We start from the raw sequence: 19,510 nt of genomic DNA, 5'->3' as shown, positions 1-19,510 counted from the left end.
ACTACAATCAAATCAACAATGCCTTCTAGTCTCACAGCAGATAAAAAAAGACATCCCTTTAAAACAGTCATCTGCAAAGGACCAAAAGAAAGCCAAATAATGAATCCTATCTCGTAGCAGGAACAGGTTATCTTCTTCTATGTAAAAGTGCTGTATTGCAACCAAATTCATAGAAAAACTGCAAAAATCCCACATCTCCGCAAAACCAAGCTATCTCCACCCTTAGGAAATAGTCAAAATCCTCTACACCATCCTGCGGAGGAACCCAATTTTCTCCAAAGAGACTAAACAACTTATTCTATGCCTTTAAGAGAAAGGACAAATGAAAAAATTATGAGAAGTTAATTTTGAACTATCAGAACATAAGTACACACATCTGGAGATGAAGTCTTCAAGGGCCTCCTACTCTGCAATAGATTGTTGTTGTTAGGAATATTAAGAACAACCAACCAAATAAATTAATATTAGAGTGAACATTGGCCTTCCAAATATTAAGATGGAGCAAGAGGATATATTAGTTCTAAACTTCTATTCAAATGCTCCAAAAAAAAAGATTTACTAGAATAATCCTTGAAGAATCTAAACCGAACGACGAAATGCCCCTCCTGTCGGGAGGACTGCAACAACAGCAACGCAGAAGAGAGTTCCTCAACCTCCATATTTAAGAGACCTGAAAACATGGAAACTCGCTGAGGTATTAAACTCATTAGAAATCAGAAAGGGAGAAACAACATCTTTATGCACCAAAGATAGATGATATAGACAGCGAAAAGAGATGATAAAAATGCAGAATTACCCAATCAAATATCTTCCTAAAAGCGAATTCTAGACCCATTAAACAAAACAAATTTGGTAGAAGGAATAAAGAGAGAATAGATCTGCATAGTACAGCTCCAAGGACTCTCAACAATACATCTTGTTCCCAAATTTGCATCCTACCCATTTTCTTAGAGGCCAAATTTACTTGAGATATCATTATTCCAATGGGAGTTCTTTTCTAAGGGAAACCTCTGAAGTCATTTACAAACTAAAGTAGTGTTTTGGACACCAACTTAGGAAGATTTGAACCCCCTCCATCTTAGACATACAATCTTCCACTTAATCAAATGATCCCTCTTATCCAACCAAAGAAAATCTCTATAACTATCTCAATTGTACTAGTTATCCCAATAAAAAATCTAAAAATATTAATTGTAAGGAGGTATACTAGAAAGACGAGCCTTAATGAAGCTGATATGGCCTCCTAGAGAAAATAAGGCACCCTTCCACCCACCCAAATGCTCATACACCTTCTTTGTCACTAAATTCCAAAAAAATCGATAGACCTAGGATTACCACCCAAGGGAATCCCTAAATATGTCAAATGCAAAAAATCACTAGATAGCACACCTAGGTAAAAAAGCCAAGTCCAAGATCTGCTAGTACTAAGAGTAGTAGCAACAATCCCACTCTTGATCAATTTTATTTTTAAAATAGCGTTGTACTTAAAATTTTGGAGGATCGTAAGAACAATTCAGAAAAGACTCTATGATCACCTAAGAAAATAATGGTATTGTTGGAGTTATTCCATAGTCATTGTCATTGTCTAGACCTCCTCATATCTAGTCCATAGTCATTGTCATTGTCTGGACCTCCTCATATATCCATCATTGATCACATAGTGATGACTTCATCATTGTCCATGCCATGGAATCTAGGTTAAATTCTCACCTTCCTTTGTTGGACAGCTGTACTTTGTCGAGAAGCCTCACTAGCATTCGCCCCCTCCATCATGAACCATTATAAGTTCCTAGCCCCTCTTCCCCTATTCTTTTCAACAGAAGCCCACATGGCTAAGCCCTATACCAACTATGCCATCATTTACTTGATCCAAATTTATCCAAAAACTCACCCTATCCTAACTCTAGCCCCAAACTTGGACCCATGCTTGACGGAATATGCCCATAATTTCTTGATCCAAGAGAATATGACCCAACCCCAACATATGAGCTGACTAATTAAAATCTAGGTCCAACCTTCTAATTCATAAATCAAGTTGCTTTGTTTTTGTCCAAGCCAAACTTGTTGACCTGCTCAAATCAAACTAGTCCTAAAACTGGACTAACCTAACTTCAACTTCTTCTTGTCTTGATTAGGGCAGATTTAAAAAGAAAAGGGAAAAATGCTATGGTTATAGTTGTGAATTTAGACTTGGGTGTGTGACTGATTCGGCAAAACTGGACTGGTTGGACAGTCAAATTAGAGGGTTGAACCTAGGATGTTAGCATAAGATAATAGTATATATTAATTTATATATAGACCATGGTCAAATTATTGTTTGGGACACTAGAGTGGCATCTATTAAGAAAGTCCCTGAGGGGTCTTATTCTCTGTTGGCCCTCCTAGACATTAGACGTGTAAGGGAGTGGTGCTTCAGCGTATGGCTTCAATGTCATCTCTTTGAGGAGCCAATTCCTTGAGAAGTTAGTAGATGTTTTTGGTTTGTGTAATCTTTCCTGGGCTATTGGGGAGGGGTGGGGGCCGGGGGGGGAGGGTGTTGGAGAGTTGGTTTCAATGTGTCTTGCAATCCTAAAAAGATCCTAAGGAGGCTTTGGACCTCGACGATCATGAGAAAGTTTGAGTTCTTTATTTGAGATTGTGGGCTTAGAGTAGGGATGTTTTTGGTTTGTGTAATCTTTTCTAGGCTATTGGGGGAGGGTGGTTTCAATGTCTTGCAACTCTGAAAAGATCTAAAGGAGCCTTTGGACCTCTATGAGCATGAGAAAGTTTGAGTTCTTTATTTGGGATTGTGGGTTAGAGATCGCCCTATTCATATCGATCGTTTCACTGGAAGTGAAGCTTTTGGGGTTACATAGGCTTGTTCTCGTATTGACAAATTTTTGTTCTCTAATGAGTGAGAGGACATGTTTCCACGTCTCATTCAGCAAAGACCCACCTTTGAGCATCGCCCTTTCCTTTTAAAGGTCAACCCTATGAAGTGGAAGCCCACCCCTTTCCTTTTTGAGAGCAGGTGGTTAACCTATCCTTCCTATAGAGTGTGTGTTGAATTGGTGGAGCGAGTGTTAGTTAGAGGAGTGGGAGGGTTTAAATCCATGAAGAAGTTGAAAATTTTGAAATAAAATATTGAAATTTAGGTAATGTCATAGATGCTAAAAACTACATCTTCTTCAAAATTGCGGGGTTGGATAGGCTAAAAAAGAAAAGATTTTGTTGCTCAAAATCTTCAAGTAGATTTTGGCCTTTTTTTTTTTGGATAAAAGAGAAGATATATTAAGGAAGAGAATGTACGACTAGCCCAAGGATACTAAACCCTAAAAAAGTAAAAGGAAAAACAAAATCAAGAAACAAAAGAGAAAAAGATAAAAAATCCAACTAAAAAAAAAAAGCTAAAACTAACCAAGAAACCCCCTCTTTAAATCCTTACCATCATAGTTCACTAAACAATTCAAATTAGCTAATTCCTTATGACCCTTCTTCACCTTAGTTTTACCACCATCTAGCCTACCTTCATTTCCTCCATGATAGGACAAATTGAGGCCCAAGTTTTCAGCATGCTTGGGCTTGGCTCGGAAGAGTGGGAGCTTCGGCTCCAACTCAGGCTCGAGCTCGGCTTGAGATTAAAAATATTAGCTTGGGCTTAAGCTTGAGTTCGACTCATTTGTGGGCTTGGGTTCAGACTCAGGCTGAAATTTTGTAAATAACCTAACAATAACGATTTCATCCACCTATTTTGTTTGGCTTGGGATTTGTGCCTTTCTCCTTGGGCGGTTGGGCTAGTATTGTACTGTTTAGATTGGGCCAACTTAATGAGCCTATTAATGAGCGCGTTACTGAGCTCCTTAACAAGCGTAATCAATAAGCCCATTTGAGCCAGTTATCGAGCCACTCATGTGCCGAAACAAGCCAAGCCCAGTTGTGCTCACGCTTGGCTCGTTTACAAACCAAGCCTAAAAATTGGGCTTGACTCTCACTCATTTAGATAATAAACGAGCCTAAATGAGCCCTTAATGAGCTGAGTTCTTGATCCGAGCGTGAGCGGTTTGGTTGTTTGCAGCCCTACCAATGAACTCTGAATTTGAAGGTCTTTTCCAAAAATTTCTTGAGTTGGAGTAGGAAAAAATCCATCTTTTTTCCTTTTGTTCTTCCTTAGAAACATCATTCTCAAAAATAATAATTCTATCTAGCACTCTTCCCTTCTAGAGGAGGAGGCGGCATGTAAGATAAATCCCCAAGACAATAAAAAGAAGAGTTGGAAGAATAACCATGTTGATCTTGAATCTGAGGCAAAATTAAACCCGTGACACAAACAAAATCACTACTATCTGCACCATCATCATCCAAAACATCCCCATCCCTTACTAACCTTGCAGTTACTAGCCCTTTACCAATTGGCTCCTCCACTATACTTAGCTCAACTTTTGATCTCTTTAAATTTTTTTTTTTGCTATTTCACTAGATGAATCTTGAATTTCTTCAAGATGTTTCTTAATTTCAAAACCCCTTTGCACTTCTTTATAGCAAATGTAAACCTTTTCATCCCTTAGATTATCTGAATTGGCTCTATTACCATATGAAATTCCTTGTGAAGCTCCCCTAACTTCATCCTTGAAACCTTGCTCACTAGCATACTTCTTTTAAAGAGGAGAAAAACCACCCACAAGAATATTATTTGAATTTTTAGGAACCAACCTTTCTAATATAGCGTCCTTTTCTTTTTTGTTTTCAAGACAACTACTCCTGTCCTCTTGATCACCATGTATTTAATTTAAGGTTGAGTGAAGCGCTAATGTAGTTGCAGCTTGCTTTTGCTCTGAAAGAAGATGAAGTCTGGCTGCCTCATGGGATTTAGAAGAAAAACTCCGGGCTTCATTCAGATTGGGGACCTAACTTTTAACAAGATTAAAGGTAGTAGGAATAAACTTTTGGGCTTGCCCATTCAGTTGACCTAGGCTTAACCAAATTATTTTCTTTCTCCTTAATCAAGCTTATAGTATGATCATTATACTGATTTTGTGGTCCTTAACCGAAAGGCCCATGATATGTTTTAAAAGGTCTTTGGGCTATCAAACAGCCAACCCAAACCTAAAGTTATCATTAAAGACCATGGCCCAATTCGTTCAATCTTCATCAATTGTTTGAAGTAGGAAACCCTAGCCTCCTCCGTACTCAACCTCTAGTTGGAATCCTTGCCCTTAGCAACTTTGACTTTTGGAACGAAGTAGGCCAAAGGATTACCTTTTGCATCTTCCATTGACAATGAACACTCACCACCTCCCACATACCTTTAGAAATTGCATAAGCACTAGCATCGTCACTATTTCAGGCTTAAAAATCAAATTGACCAAGAGTGACATTGCTGGCATCAACATGGTGGGGAGGGTCTTTCAGGATTTCAAATTGGTAGTAGGTTGTGATTCCCTTGAATGGCGTCTATCATATCTTGGCTTTGCTCTTGGAGGTAACCCAACTCTAAAGTCTTTTGGTGCCCGTGCTAAAAAATATGGCTAGGAAATTGGAGGGTTGGGAGAGGGCATCCCTTTTTTTTTTTGAGGCTGTGCACTCTTATTAGTTCCTCACTCTTTAACATCCCAAGTTTTCCCCTCTCCTTGTTTGGAATTTTCTTGAATGTTTCCAAATATGTATATAGGGCTGATGCCTGATTTCATTTGGTCGCGTTCAACGAAGGGTAGGAGAGACCATCTAGTTAGCTAGGATGTGGTTAGCAGACTTAGGTCTGTCTGAAGGGTTTGGGCATCGGGAACATGATGCCAAAAAAAAAACGTCTCTTGTGGGCGAGTGGCTTTGGAGGTACCTTTGGATGTTCATTCCCTATGACATAATGTGATAAAGAACAAGTACAAGATCTAGCGGAACGAGTGGGATGAAAGGCAATGATACTCATGTTTGCCCTATGATATTCGTGTCCTAGGTAGCTAGTCAACTCTTTCTTCTCATCAGGTTCAAAGTGCACAAATGTGAAAAAGTTTTGTTTTGGGAGGATGTGTTGGTGGGGAAATCCTCATTGGTGTTGAAGGTTCCTTGTACATTTAAGCTTTCATTGCTACATAACACTCTCATCAACTCCTTCAATTCTTTTCATGGGGATTCTTCTTCATGCGATTTCCATTTGTTTTTAACGAATCTCAATGAAAGAGAGGTTGGAATAACATATTCCTTGCATTAGAGAGGATGAAAGTGTGGCAGGTTGATTCACTGGGTATGTTCACTTCTAATTCCTTTCTCTCAAGGCTTTCGAAATCCCTATTCCTTTACCGTTTATCTTTGAACCACATTATTTGGAGGGCTAAGGTGCCCGTGAAGATTTAGGCCTTTTTCTGTACCATGATACTAGAAAGGATTCACATGCATGATCTTCTTTGGAGAAGAAGGCCCTATAAGGCTTTTAGAGTCTTAGTCCAAACATGTGCATCATGTATTGTGAATGCAATGCAATGAGGGCTTATCTCTTCGTGGATTGCAAGGTAGCATTGTAGCTTTGGAACACTCTCTTTTCTTATGTTGGTGAAGGGTGGGCGGCACTAGGAAAGATGGGAGAGCTGTATGGGTTAAGTTTAGGGGTTTTGAAAGAATAAAAAGGGTAGAGCTTGTGGATTGAGAGGCATGCTAGGATTTTCAATTGTTGCTCAACTTGTTCACGACTATTATGTGATAGAGATCATAGAGGGATATTCCTTGCTTTCTTTTGGGTGCACTCTCTTTGTGTTTTTTTTGGGGATTGTCACAATCCAACCCGATAAGAGATTATAAGGCAGCACTTCTGTAATAAAAACTTGTATAGTTATTATTTCTTTGATTTGTTTCTTTTTTTGGCGTCCTTTGGATCTCTGGGGAGGACCCATTGTCCTCCAAGTCATGTACTTTGTTTTTTGGATACTAATCTTCTTTTATCCAAATAAAAAAAATATTACACCAGCAATACCATATAAAATTGATGCCAAAACGATCAGTAATGACCTTCTAAATAATTTGTATTAGTTTTCTTATTTTTCGGAATATTCTTGAAACTTATTATTATTCTTGTTATTTACATATATTGTTTACTCATTAAATAAATGAAAGACTGAAAATGATGTACTGGACTGGTGATAAGCCACTGTGAGGTCTTGGGTTTGAATTGGAGCATCAGGGTGCCATTGATGCCATTTTCATTTTTAAGCAAGGGACTAGGTTGACCTGTCTTTGGTCCTGGTTTATGCTAGGTCGGCTGGATCAATGCCATTTCACGTCATTTCCATTTCCCTTGGATCCAAATGTTAAGGTTGCTGTTGCTGCATGTTTTAGTGCAGTTATGATAATCACAGCTCTAGTTATTTTTTATCCAAACAATGAAATGAAATATGTGTTTGAACTTTTTTTTCCCTGCTAAGGGCAGGAGGTGTTTGAATTGACCTTGTTAACTTTTTCTGTGATTCATGGTAGGTCTAATTGACACAATAGGTGGATTTCCATTCTTGCAAGTATTATCAAGATTAAGTCTTCTCTTGTTACGCTCAAGCTCAAATGTGATACATTGATCCTTGATATATGCCACTATTTCCTTGTATATTGATTCATGTGCTACCGTGGTGCAACCAAACCTAGTCATGGCACCCTTTGAAGATTTCAGTGAGCAAAAACATGGTCATGTTGACAATGATTCAATAGGCATTGCAAAGCTCCAAGCATTGTTTAGGGAGTTTGCATTTGTGGGTCTATTATCCGGGAGAGGTACCTCAACTCCACCAGTGTTCCAAGTTTTGGACTTGTTACGTGGAGTTTTGAATACAAAATGACTCTGTTTTTGCTTTCAATATCTTGACAGGCTTGATTTTTGATCATTTTGCATTTTAAAATTTGATGGGTTCATATTTATGATGAAATTGAAGAGTCCAAAGGAGAACTTGAAAGATTGGAATAAGGAAGTGTTTGGTGATGTTAGAATTAGAAAATCCAGCCTCTTAGGTTAGGAGGAAGAGATAAATCTCTCGGAAAGTGAGGAGGCAAAAAGGATGCCTTTGAAGAATGAGTTGGAAGCGGTGGTTCTTAAGGACATGAGGAGTTGGAGGCTTAAGACCAAACTTAAATAGGTCAATGATGGTGATTATAATTCTAGTTTCTTTCACAGGATAGAAAATGGGAAAATTAGAAAGAATTTCATTAGGGATTTGGATCTAGGGGGTGGGAGAGTTATTACCGATCCTAGTTGAATCACCTTTGAGATTACTAATTTCTATGTTATTTCATATTCTGAGGAGGATATTTGCAGACCAATGATTGAGGGGTTAGAGTTGAATCCCATTTTTGGAGATCTGATGCGGTGGTTAGAAAAAAGGTCTTAAATTTAGATTTCGACTCAAATTTCGAAACTCCAAAAGTACTGAAATTTCAATGAAAATTTCAATTTTGATGTCAATTTAGACTCAATCTGAAAAAATGATAGAAATCAGTAGTATAGCATGGAATTCTTTTATGAAACCTTAGAAATGGTTAATAGGCATATTAATGTAAGTTTTAGGACTAATATATTGCTAGTTAAATACATCTATATTGTGTATGAGGTGGAAAAGTTGTGATATAATATGTGTATCAAACATATTTGAAGATGATGTGCATTAAACATATTCAGTTGATACAAATGAAATTCATAAATCATTTAAATATTATTCATTATACAAATAAGGGTAATTTAGACATGAATGGTCAAATAAAATGCTGTTGTAAATTTATATGAATTTAAATATTATGTATTATACAAAAGATGATAATTTAGACATGACCGGTTAAATAAAATGTTGTTTTAAGTTTATTTTTCATATAATTTCAAAAGCCCTCGTAATAATCTTTGGTGTTGGTGAAAAAAAAAGAAGATAATTTAAGAGAGAAATTTCACTTAAGTCCTAAATCTCTTAGTTGAGTTCTGAAGAAGTTTCGTTGTATAGTCAAAATTTCAACAAGTTTCTCAAAAATTTCAAGATTTATATAAATTTCAGATGATTCATTGAGATTTTGATGGAAGTTATGTAAGACAGAAATTGATTGCCATTTCGAATTCATTGAGATTTTGATGGAAATTATGTAAGACAGAAATTGATTTCCATTTCGATTTTGAGGGTGATGGAAATCAGGAATTTCAACTGAAATTTCGACAATTTCGTGGAAATTTAGGACCATGGTTAAAAAGAGCTTTTGATGAGGAGGAAGTGGGGGGGGGGGGGTAATTTATGGGATAGAAAGGGATTAGGCTTTGGTTCCAGATGGCTTTAATATAGCTTTTTTTTTTTTTAGGACTGTTGGGATGTAATTAAAGGTTATTTGATTACAGTCTTTACCAAATTTTATGGGAATCAAATTTTGAGAAAGAGTATTAATTCCACCTATATTGCTTTGGTGCCTAAGAAATCCTGTACTCATTGATCTTGTTAGAGGTTGTATATGTCTTTTAGTGTTACTATTATTGAGTGTGTTAGTATGTTAATTAGTGAGAGTTAGTAAGGGTATTACTGTCATTAGAATGTATTTAAAGTTGTATTATAAATAGAGAGAGTGACTTGATAGGTTAGGTCATTTATTTTTAATCCCAGGGGCGCCATATTCTAGGAGCCCAAACTATGTGATTGAATAAATCCTCCTCTATCTGTTGTGGTCGAGAGCTCCTTCTTTGTATCATAGCATGATCTTATCTTAACCGTATTTTCCTCAACCGTTGCCGGAAAACACTATTTCTAGGGCTGTTTTTCCCTAATCCACCTCCATCCCATACTAAATCACAAAAACAACCATATACCCATAATCAGACTCCCCCGATGACCCACCCCGCAAAACCCCACAGCCGGAGGGCCCTCCACGCACCTCCATCCGCCGGCCAAATGCCAGCAGGGTCGAACCCCGGCACTTGAGAGCAGTTCTGGCCACTTTTTTTTTTCTTTTCTTTTCTTCTGCTATGCTCTGATTCCTTTTTTAGAGTATATTATCTAGCTGTTAGGCCAGTTTTTTGCTAAAAAATTCAACCATTTTTGACGATGCACTTGCGGTATTCCGCTAAATTCTGTTCAGGGTTTGTGAAGGCTTCCCTGTAAATTTTTTGGAGCCGTGGCAGCGTTCGTATGTTCATTTGTGAGGCTGTAGCAATGCTATATCTGTCGGTGAGTTGTTCAACTTGTCCATGGTTGCGTCGGTGTTATACTGATTGTTCTTCATGTTTTTGGTGTGGTTGCTGTTTGTGAGTGCTGTCACTGCTGTGGCAGCGCTGTATCCATCGGTGAGTTGTTCACCTCCTCCGTCGTTATGTCGGTGCTTCACATAGTTTGTGATTGTCCCGATTAGTTTTGACAGTTCTTGTTTTTGGTGTGATTGCTGATTTGTTAGTGTTGGGATGGAATCTATGAATCCCAATTTTTTTTTATCTGCATCGCTATTGCATATAACGACTCAAAAGTTGGATGGAAAGAGCTATGTTCAATGGTCTAAAGTTGTTCGAATTTATTTAGCAGGATTAGGGAAATTTGACCACTTGCTCTAATCTGAGTCTTTTGATGAGAAGAGAAAATTCATATGGGTTTAGGAAGATGCCTTGATTGTTTCCATTTTATTGAATTTGATGGAGCCACATATTGCACGGATGTGTATGCATCTAGATTCGTGCAAGGATATTTCGGATTATGTCAAACTTCTGTACTCCAGTAATATTACATGTATGTATGATTTATCCTAGGAGTCATTTTAGTTACAACAAGGAGATAGGAGCATTGCGGATTATTTTTGAGAGATGAAACGTATTCATTAGGAGCTTAATGTCATGCAACCTAGATCTGCCGATGTTCATGAGATGCAGAAGCGGAGGGAGCAGATGACAGTTCTTCATGTTTTGGCAGGCTTGAGACCTGAGTTTGAGGTAGTTCGGTCCCAGATACTTAGTAGTGCTGAGCTGCCATCATTTGCCGATGTTTATTCTCGTGTCCTTTGCGTTTCCTTTAGGACGCATTCTTCTGTTCTTGCATCTGGCTTTGAGAGGACAGCCTTTGCTACACAGAATGAATGATTTAGTTCTCTGCCAAAAAACTACAAAAGTTATTGCGGTGGTTCAAGTAGTCATAGTTGTGGAGACGGATGAGGCTGAGGTACTCCTTGCAAGTGCACTCATTGTGGACGGAATAATCATGGTATTGAGTAGTGTTGGGATCTTCATGGTAGACCCTCACATGTTGCCAGTGTAGCCACCATTGACTTCACACCTTTGGAAGCTACCAGTGCAGCCACCACAGATTCCTCACCTTTGGGGTCGAGTGGAGGGCAACATACTGTCTCTATGTCAGAGGAAGAGTATTCTAAGTTCTAGCAGTATAAAGTGTCACAACAAGCTTCTCTTCCCATTGCCTCTCTTGCCTAATCTGGTAAGCACACAGTATGCTTGTCATCTAGTGCTTCTCGTCTGCCATTGATCATATCACAGGTATACCTAGCTTTTTCTTCACTCTTCAATATCCTGCAAATTTACCTTGTGTTACTCTTGCTGATAGATTCACTACCAAGTCAAGGGAATTGGAACTATAAATCCCACTTCTTCTATTTCTCTACCTTTGGTTTTATATATTCCCAAATTTCCTTTTAATCTTATGTATGTTAGCAAAATTACTAAATCCATGAATTGTTTAGTCACATTCTTCGCTGATTTTGTGGTTATTTAGGATTCGAAGACGAGGAAGATGATTGACGAAGCGTGTGAAGTTGGTGGACTCTTATCACTTTGAGCCGCTATCTCCTTCTATCGCCGGCATTACTGCTGCCACACCTTTCCAAATTCATTGTCGCTTGGTTCATCCTTCATTAAAAAAGTTAAAATGTCCTATTCCTAGTTTTGAGTTTTGTGTCTAGTCTTGATTGTGAGTCGTGTCAGTTGGGAAAGCACCATCATGTTTCTTTCGCTTCCCAGTCAATAACTAGGCTGCAAGACCTTTTATGTTAGTTCATTTAGATGTATGGGGTCCTAGTAGGGTCATGTCCAAGTTGGGTTTCTGGTATTTTGTAACCTTTGTGGATGATTATTCAAGAATGACTTGGTTATATTTAATAACAAATCGTTCTAAGTTATTTCATGTATTTTATGCCTTTTTTTCTGAAACAAAGACTCAACTTGGTTTGCCAGTTCGAATACTTCAAAGTGATAATGCTAAAGAGTTTTTCAGTGGACAATTCACTACTTATATTACTCAGTTTGATATTGTTCATCAATCATCTTATGCCCACACCCCTCAACAAAATGGGGTTGCAGAGCGAAAAAATAGACATCTTATTGAAATCACTCGCATTTTACTTTATCAAATGCATGTATTTAAAGTGTTTTGGGGTGATGCTGTAGTTGTTGCTTGTTATCTGATCAACAGAATGCCATCCTCTGTTCTTAGTAGTTAAATTCCCTACTCCATTCTCTTTCCTAATTCACCTTTATTTTCTCTTCTTCCTCGTATATTTGGTGTGTGTCCTTTGTTCATTAACTAACTCTTGGGGTGGATAAGTTGGATCCTCGTGCTATAAAATATCTTCCTAAGCTAGTCGTACACTCGAAAGGGATATCATTGTTATAGTCTGGGCTGTATCGCTTCTTTGTTTTTACCGTTGTTACCTTCTTTGAGTCTACACCTTACTATACCCAGTCATTGAGTGCTTCTGAGCTCAGTGAGTCTCTTCTACATTGCTGTCCTTGCCCAACAAACCATCTAAGTCTCCATGTAGTTTGAGTCCTTCTTATCGCCTTGATCATCCTAATTTGCAGGTGTGTTCACGACGACGGATCCAAGGAAGAGAGTCCTCTCTCGCTTCTACTACCACGCTTTGTTTTCCTCGTTTGATGATCTTACTTCTCATGATGTTGATCCTCTTATTGCTGTTCAGAAAGGTAAACACACATGTACTCAATAGGCCATTTCCAACTATGTTTCTTATGACTCCTTATCACCCTCCTATTATTGTTTTGTCACTGCTCTATCATCTACTATCCTTCCTAAATCTGTTTCGGAAGCCTTAGCCCATTCGGAATGGAGGGATGCTATGGTTGACGAGATGAGTGCTTTACTTGACAATGGTACTTGGGACTTGGTACCTCTTCCTCATGAAAAGTTTATGGTTGGTTGTCGCTGGGTTTACACCGTGAAAGTCAACCCTGATGGTACTATGGCTCGTCTTGTTGCTAAGGGATACACTTAGGTGTATGGTTTGGATTATTTTGATACTTTTTTTCCTGTTGCCAAACTTACATTAGTACGTCTGTTCATCTCCTTGGCTACTACTTGTCACTGGCCTTTGCATCAATTAGATATAAAAAATGGCTTCTTGCATAGTGACCTTGAGGTGGAGGTTTATATGGATCAACCACTTGGGTTTGTTGCTCAAGGGGATTCAAGCTTAGTGTGTCGACTCAAGAAGGCTATATATGGTTTAAAGCAGTCTCCTAGAGCATGGTTTGGTTGTTTTAGTGCTGTAATACGTGAGTTTGGTCTTCGACGGTGTGCTGTGGATCATTTAGTGTTTTATCGTCATACTTCATCAGGTAGGATCCTTCTTGTTGTTTATGTGGATGGTATTGTTATTACAGGTGATGATGATACAGGTATTCAGAGTCTCAAAAATTTTCTACAGACTAAGTTTCAGACCAAAGATTTGGGACCGTTGAAATACTTCTTGGATACAAAAGTATCAAGATCTCGTATCGAAATTGTTGTGTCACAAAGGAAGCATGTTCTTGATCTGTTAGAGATGAAATTGGCTTGTTGGGATCTAAAGTGGTTGATACACCCATGGATCCTAACAGCAAGTTAATTCCTGATATGGGTGATTTGCTACCTAATCCCGGATAATGGCGGAGATTTGTTTGAAAGTTGAATTATCTCATGGTTACTCGACCATATATATATTTTGCAACAAGTGTTGTGAGTCAATTTCTAGATTCTTCGAGGACAAGTCATTGGGATGCAGTAATTTGCATCTTGAAATATCTCAAAGATGCACCTGGGAGAGGTCTTTAATATCGTGATTAGGGTGAAACTTATATCCATGGATATACAGATGCAGATTGGGCTGGATCGCTTTCTGATCGGAGATCCACCACTGTATCTTGGTTGGTGGTAATTTGGTTTCTTGGAAAAGTAAGAAACAAACTGTGATGGCATGGTCAAGTGTTGAATCAAAATATAAAGCTATGACTTACATTGCTTGTGAACTTGCCTGATTTAAGAACATGTTGGAAGAATTGGGTTTTCTGCATTTTCAGCCTATGAAGTTGATGTGTGATAATCAAGCTGCTCTTCATATTGCGTCCAACCCAGTCTTTCATTAGCGAACAAAGCACACTGAAGTTGATTGCCACTTTCTTTGGGAGAAACTTGTGCAGAAGCTTATTACAACTACTTATGTGAAGTTGAACATGCAGCTTGCTGATTTGTTTACCAAAGCATTGGGGGGGGGGGGGGTGTTCATGTTAGATTCATTTATAACAAGCTAGGAGCTTATGACATTTGTGCTATAGCTTGAGGGGGAGTGTTAGAGGTTATATGTGTCTTTTAGTATTATTATTATTGAGTGTGTTAGTATGTTAATTAGTGAGAGTTAGAAAGGGTATTATTGTCATTAGAATGTATTTAAATTTGTGTTATAAATAGAGGGAGAGACCTATCTTCAAGTTAGGTCATTCATTTTTAATCAAATCTTAACATATCTATTAAGTTATTGTATTTTAGAGCCATTAGTCTAGCCTCTAGTGTTTATAAGATTATCACAAAAGTATTAGCTATTAGGTTGAGCGTGGTGCTTGATAAGACTCTCTCTAGTGCTCAAAATGCATTTGTGGTGGGAGGCAATTAGTGGATGCTATTTCGGTGGCTAATGAGCTGGTGGAGGATATTCGTGTCAGAAATCTTATGATAAGAGTCAGTTGGAGTTTCTTAGATAAAATCTTTGTGAGAGAGGGATTTGGTGAGTGATAGTGCCAGTGGATTAGGGGCTGTTTTTCTAGTGTGTGGTTCTTTGTAATTGTGAATGGTGAACCTAAGTCTTAGTTTAGTGCCTCAAGAGGTATTAGAAAAGGAGACCCACTGCCTGATTTTTGCTTGTCCCAGTGGCTAATGTTTTGTGTAGGATGGTGGATAGGACACTGTGGGGGTTCGTGAAAGGAGACCCACTGTCCCCTTTTTTGTTTCTTTGGATATTTGTGTGACAGCTTGCCATTGTTTCTTTTTTTTTGGTCCCTTTGTCATTTTGCTTGGAAGATTTGGAACACGTTGTCTGGTGTTTTGAGTGCAAGTTGAGGTTTGTCTTGTATTGTTGGAGGAATTGTTGGTTACTTCTATTTTAGGTTCTGGAAGGAGGAAGAATCTGGATGCCTAATGCAAATATGGTTTGGATTATTGTGGGGGTTATGGTTGGAGCATAATGCATGGATCTTTTTGGGGAAGAAGTTGAACTAGCTGCTGGTTTGGGAAAAGATTCAATGTATGTCCTCTTTGTGGTTTTTTAGGTTGAGTTTTTTGAGGGGAGTAAGCTTTCCAGAGATTTAGTGAGATTGGAGGAATCTGTTGGCTTGATTTTTCTTGTTCGTTCTTTGTTGTTTTTCAATTTTTCCCTTCTGGTTTATTCTAGAACTCTTTTGGAAAATGTGTTATTCTCTTTTCTATTAATTCTTCTCCTATTAATTAAGTCTATTCTTTTGCTATAAAAAATTACATGTAGCCTGTATTTATATTTTGTTGGTATTTTTCTTGTATTTTTTTTAAAAATTATTTATATTGATGGCAGATAGCTTCCATGAGGACGGTTGCTTCAGTCTCATCATGGTGTGCACAGTTTAAAAATGATGCTTTGCTCGACTTTTCTTTCACTTTTTTGTGGAACTTCTTTTGGAAGATTGTTTCATCTCCAGCGTGTGATTCTGAGGTATGCTTTAGCCTGTACAATCTTCCTGCTTTAAAGTTTGACGGATTTATGCTGCGTTGAAGATCTCATTTCCTTTTGGATTGTAAATTTTTATTAACAAATTTTACTGAATGATTTGCTATTCTGGGTCAGACTGGAGCAGAAATTTTTGTTGCAGCATATGAAGCTTTAGCTGCTGTGCTGAAGGCCCTAGTTTCTGCTCTCTCTCCTTCAGCTTTTGATCTCATGTGTAATGATAAATCATTGCTTCCACAAGTAGAGGGCAAACCTTTGCTAGATACTCTGGTTCTTGCTTTTCTTCAGAACATCAATAATCTCCTCACTGTTGGAGTTTTGGTGCGAACTCGGCGGGCAACTTTGATGAATTGGAAGGTGATCAATCTCTTTTTTTTTTTTTTTTATCATTTACTTGGGTTACTAGGACTAGGAGCACCAATTGAATAATTTAGGGATAGATATAACAAGAAGGCAACAAAGTAGCTGTATGACCACATTGTTCTATCGTGAATTACTTCTTCAATTTAGAATTGTCGTTGGCAATGATGAATTGCTTGAAAAAGTTTGACTGACTTTTTATGACTATTCAGTGGCTCTGCCTGGAATCTCTGTTGGCAATTCCTGCCCATGCTGCTGCAAAAGTAAGTCATTTGGAGAACAGTATCATCTTCTTCTCAGAGAGCACAGTCAAATTTATATTTGGTGATCTTGTTGAGAGGTAAAAAATGTGATAGCCAACTTGTACCAGTCAAATTTATATTCACTACGATGATCTTCATTGTGGATAATACGCATGAACAGGCTCATAATCTGGCAGAATTTTTTTATACTTCTTGAGATGTTTGTGTTTATTCTAATGTTTAAGAAGAAGAATATCATTGCATTTGTGGTGTTTGTTTAGTGAAAGAAAAAGCATGTTAATAGAGAAAAAATGTAAATCTCTCGAAGCAACCAGCAGCACCAGCCTGTAAAGAAGCCAAATACCGAATCTTATCGCAAATGAAAAACCAAGAAATCTTCTTCTCCAAAAAAATGGGATTGATCCTTTCCATCTAAACGCCCCAAAATATAGCAAACAACCACATCTCCATAGAGGATGTCTTTGCTTCTTCCAAACCCCAAAAAAGAAATAACCAGCGTATCCTCCACAGACTTTGAACAAAGCCAACATTCCCCAATGAAAAAAAAATGACTAGTTCCAAATCCTCTAAGAGAATGAACAATGCATAGACAAATAAGTGGCAGATTCAAAACTGCCAATGCAAAGAACACACACATCCAGAGATAATCCCTTAGAAGGCCTCCTATGTTGCAACAGATTGTTAGTGTTTACTCTATTAAGAACAAACCAAATAAAAACCTTTAATTTTTGAGGGAACTTGGCCTTCCAAATCATATGAAAGAAAGAAAAAGACAAATTCTCTTGGGTCAAGAGCTCAGAAAGAACTCCAATTAAATTCTACTGAAGACTCCAGCTCACATCCTCCCTATTGGAAGGACAGCAACCATCCTATATTCTCAAAAAAGTTGCAAGTTCCTCTAGCTCTCTATCATATAAATATCTATGCAAATGAAAATCCCACAAAAAGTTCCATTAGAAAGCACAAAGGAAGAAATAGGGCCATTATGTACTGAACAAATACGATACAAACGACTCTCAATTTTGGTATTAGGAATAAAATGTGGATAAAACTGATATAAAAATCTCGGACTCTCACAAGATCTAAAGCCTAGATTGATATCCCATCCATTTCCTTATATTCGAAATGTACTTTTAATTACTTTATTCCAAAGTGAGTCCTGCTCTAAAGGAAACCTCGATAACCATTTACTCATTAAGGCAGCGTTTTTAGAAACTTATTTCCCAAGGCCCAAACCCCCTTCTGTTTCAAACCTCCAGACCATCTCCCATTTGACCAAATAATCTTTCTTGTCCCCTACCTCTCGTCAAAGAAAATTTCTTATGTTCTCTCAATAGTTCTGGCCACCCAATACGAACTTTAAAAGTTGGCAAAAAGTGAGGAATACTAGAAAGACATGACTGTATAAAAGTTACTCTACCATGTAAAGAAGAAAAGCACATTTACACCCATAAAGACACTTAGACACGGTCTTTACCACAAAGCTTAAGAGCCCACGGAACTCGGATTACTACCCTACAAAACCCTTATGTACCAAAAAGGCTAGTCAAGGATAGCACACCTGCAATGGAAGCAAACTCCAAAGATCTATTGCCTCCAAGATTGCTAGGTACTACACTTTTTTCTAAATTTCCTTTTAATCTATAAACACTCTCAAAAAGTTGCAAAATTGTGATCACGTTAAAAAAAGAATCCCTATCATCCTACATGGAGATAGTATCATGCACAAACTGATGGTGAGATGCTAACCCCTTATTAGTACCCACTCTAGTACATCTCACAACTCCTATGTGAACTGGCCTATCTGTCAATCCATTCAAACAGTTAGCAACCAAGACAAACAAAAATGAGGACGAAGGGTCTCCTTGCATAACACCTTTTGAATCTGTAAACCACTACTTAGGCTCCCCATTGGTAATAATAGAAAAAGAAGTATTTGATAGCAACCCCTTATCCAAGTCTTCCACCTAATCCCCAAACTTTTCCTTAGCAAAATCCTATCTAGGAACTTCCACCTGACTTGATCATAAGCCTTTTCAAAATCCATTTTTAAAACTACACCCCTGCCTTTAATCCTCTTGACATCCCCCACCATCTCATTAGCAACTAAAATAGCATCTGCAATCTTTACGTATTGTTGACAAAAGCACTTTGAGCTTGAGGGATCGTACTTCTTGTTACTAAATTCAACCTATTGGCAAGCAGGTTAACAATAATCTTATACACTCATTATTCACTTATAGTCCTCCAATTTTTCTTTTCTTTCCCCTAGCTTCTTTGAAAAAATGTTCATAGTTACAAGGAAATGGTGTTTTGAACATGTTCATAATTTTTTTTTTCACCTACTTGAAATGGTGTCTACTCTCTCTCTCGCAAAACGACCTCCTCTCTCTCCCTTACGAATCTCCCTAAGGTTTTGAGTGTAATAGGAGATGTCAGGTCTCTATTCAGATCGAAGGGTAGACTTTCGATTTGAGATTGGACAAGGTGGAAGTAGATAGGTTTCTGTTCATGTTCTAGATTAATTTCTCTTGGACTAGATGGATTAAACTTTCAAAAAGAGGCAGTTCTCTGGTTTGCCAATGGTCTGCCAAATTTTGTTCGATCAGAGAGGGGTTCTTGAAAGACTTGTAAGGGAAATTTGCTGCATTGGATGTCAATTAAATGGACTAGGGTGGGGAAGTCTTTGGAGTTAGTGCTGGGATGGTAGGGTAAGGGGTTTTTTGGTACCACTATCAAAAATTAGAGAAACGAAAACCAAAAGCCAGAAATGGAAGCTAAAAATTAGAAACCAGCAACTTGTTTGGTTAACATTTATAAAACTAATACAAATTAAAAAGTTAATTAAAAAAATGCTCATTTTCATCTTTAAATCAAAATATTATAAAATATGATTAAAATAATAAAATTACAAATAATACACATTAAAAAAATTACTGTAATAATAATAA

The 19,510-nt window shown here is 37.7% G+C and overlaps 1 protein-coding gene across 4 annotated transcripts in view; it reads left to right on the top strand.

The window, feature by feature from the left end:
• LOC131164899 (uncharacterized) overlaps positions 1-19,510 on the top strand; it is a 163,993-nt gene that overhangs the window by 45,648 nt on the left and 98,835 nt on the right. For all 4 annotated transcript variants that reach the window (XM_058122437.1, XM_058122436.1, XM_058122438.1 and 1 more), the window contains 3 exons: positions 15,784-15,921; positions 16,054-16,293; positions 16,509-16,636. In XM_058122437.1, the coding sequence (XP_057978420.1) occupies positions 15,784-15,921; positions 16,054-16,293; positions 16,509-16,636 (506 nt within the window). The remainder of the gene's footprint in view (positions 1-15,783; positions 15,922-16,053; positions 16,294-16,508; positions 16,637-19,510) is intronic.

The sequence above is a fragment of the Malania oleifera genome, chromosome 9 (genome assembly GCF_029873635.1).
Source record: "Malania oleifera isolate guangnan ecotype guangnan chromosome 9, ASM2987363v1, whole genome shotgun sequence".
NCBI lineage: Eukaryota > Viridiplantae > Streptophyta > Magnoliopsida > Santalales > Ximeniaceae > Malania > Malania oleifera.
Note: the sequence above shows the minus strand (reverse complement) of the source record. Positions and strands in the feature narration are given on the sequence as shown.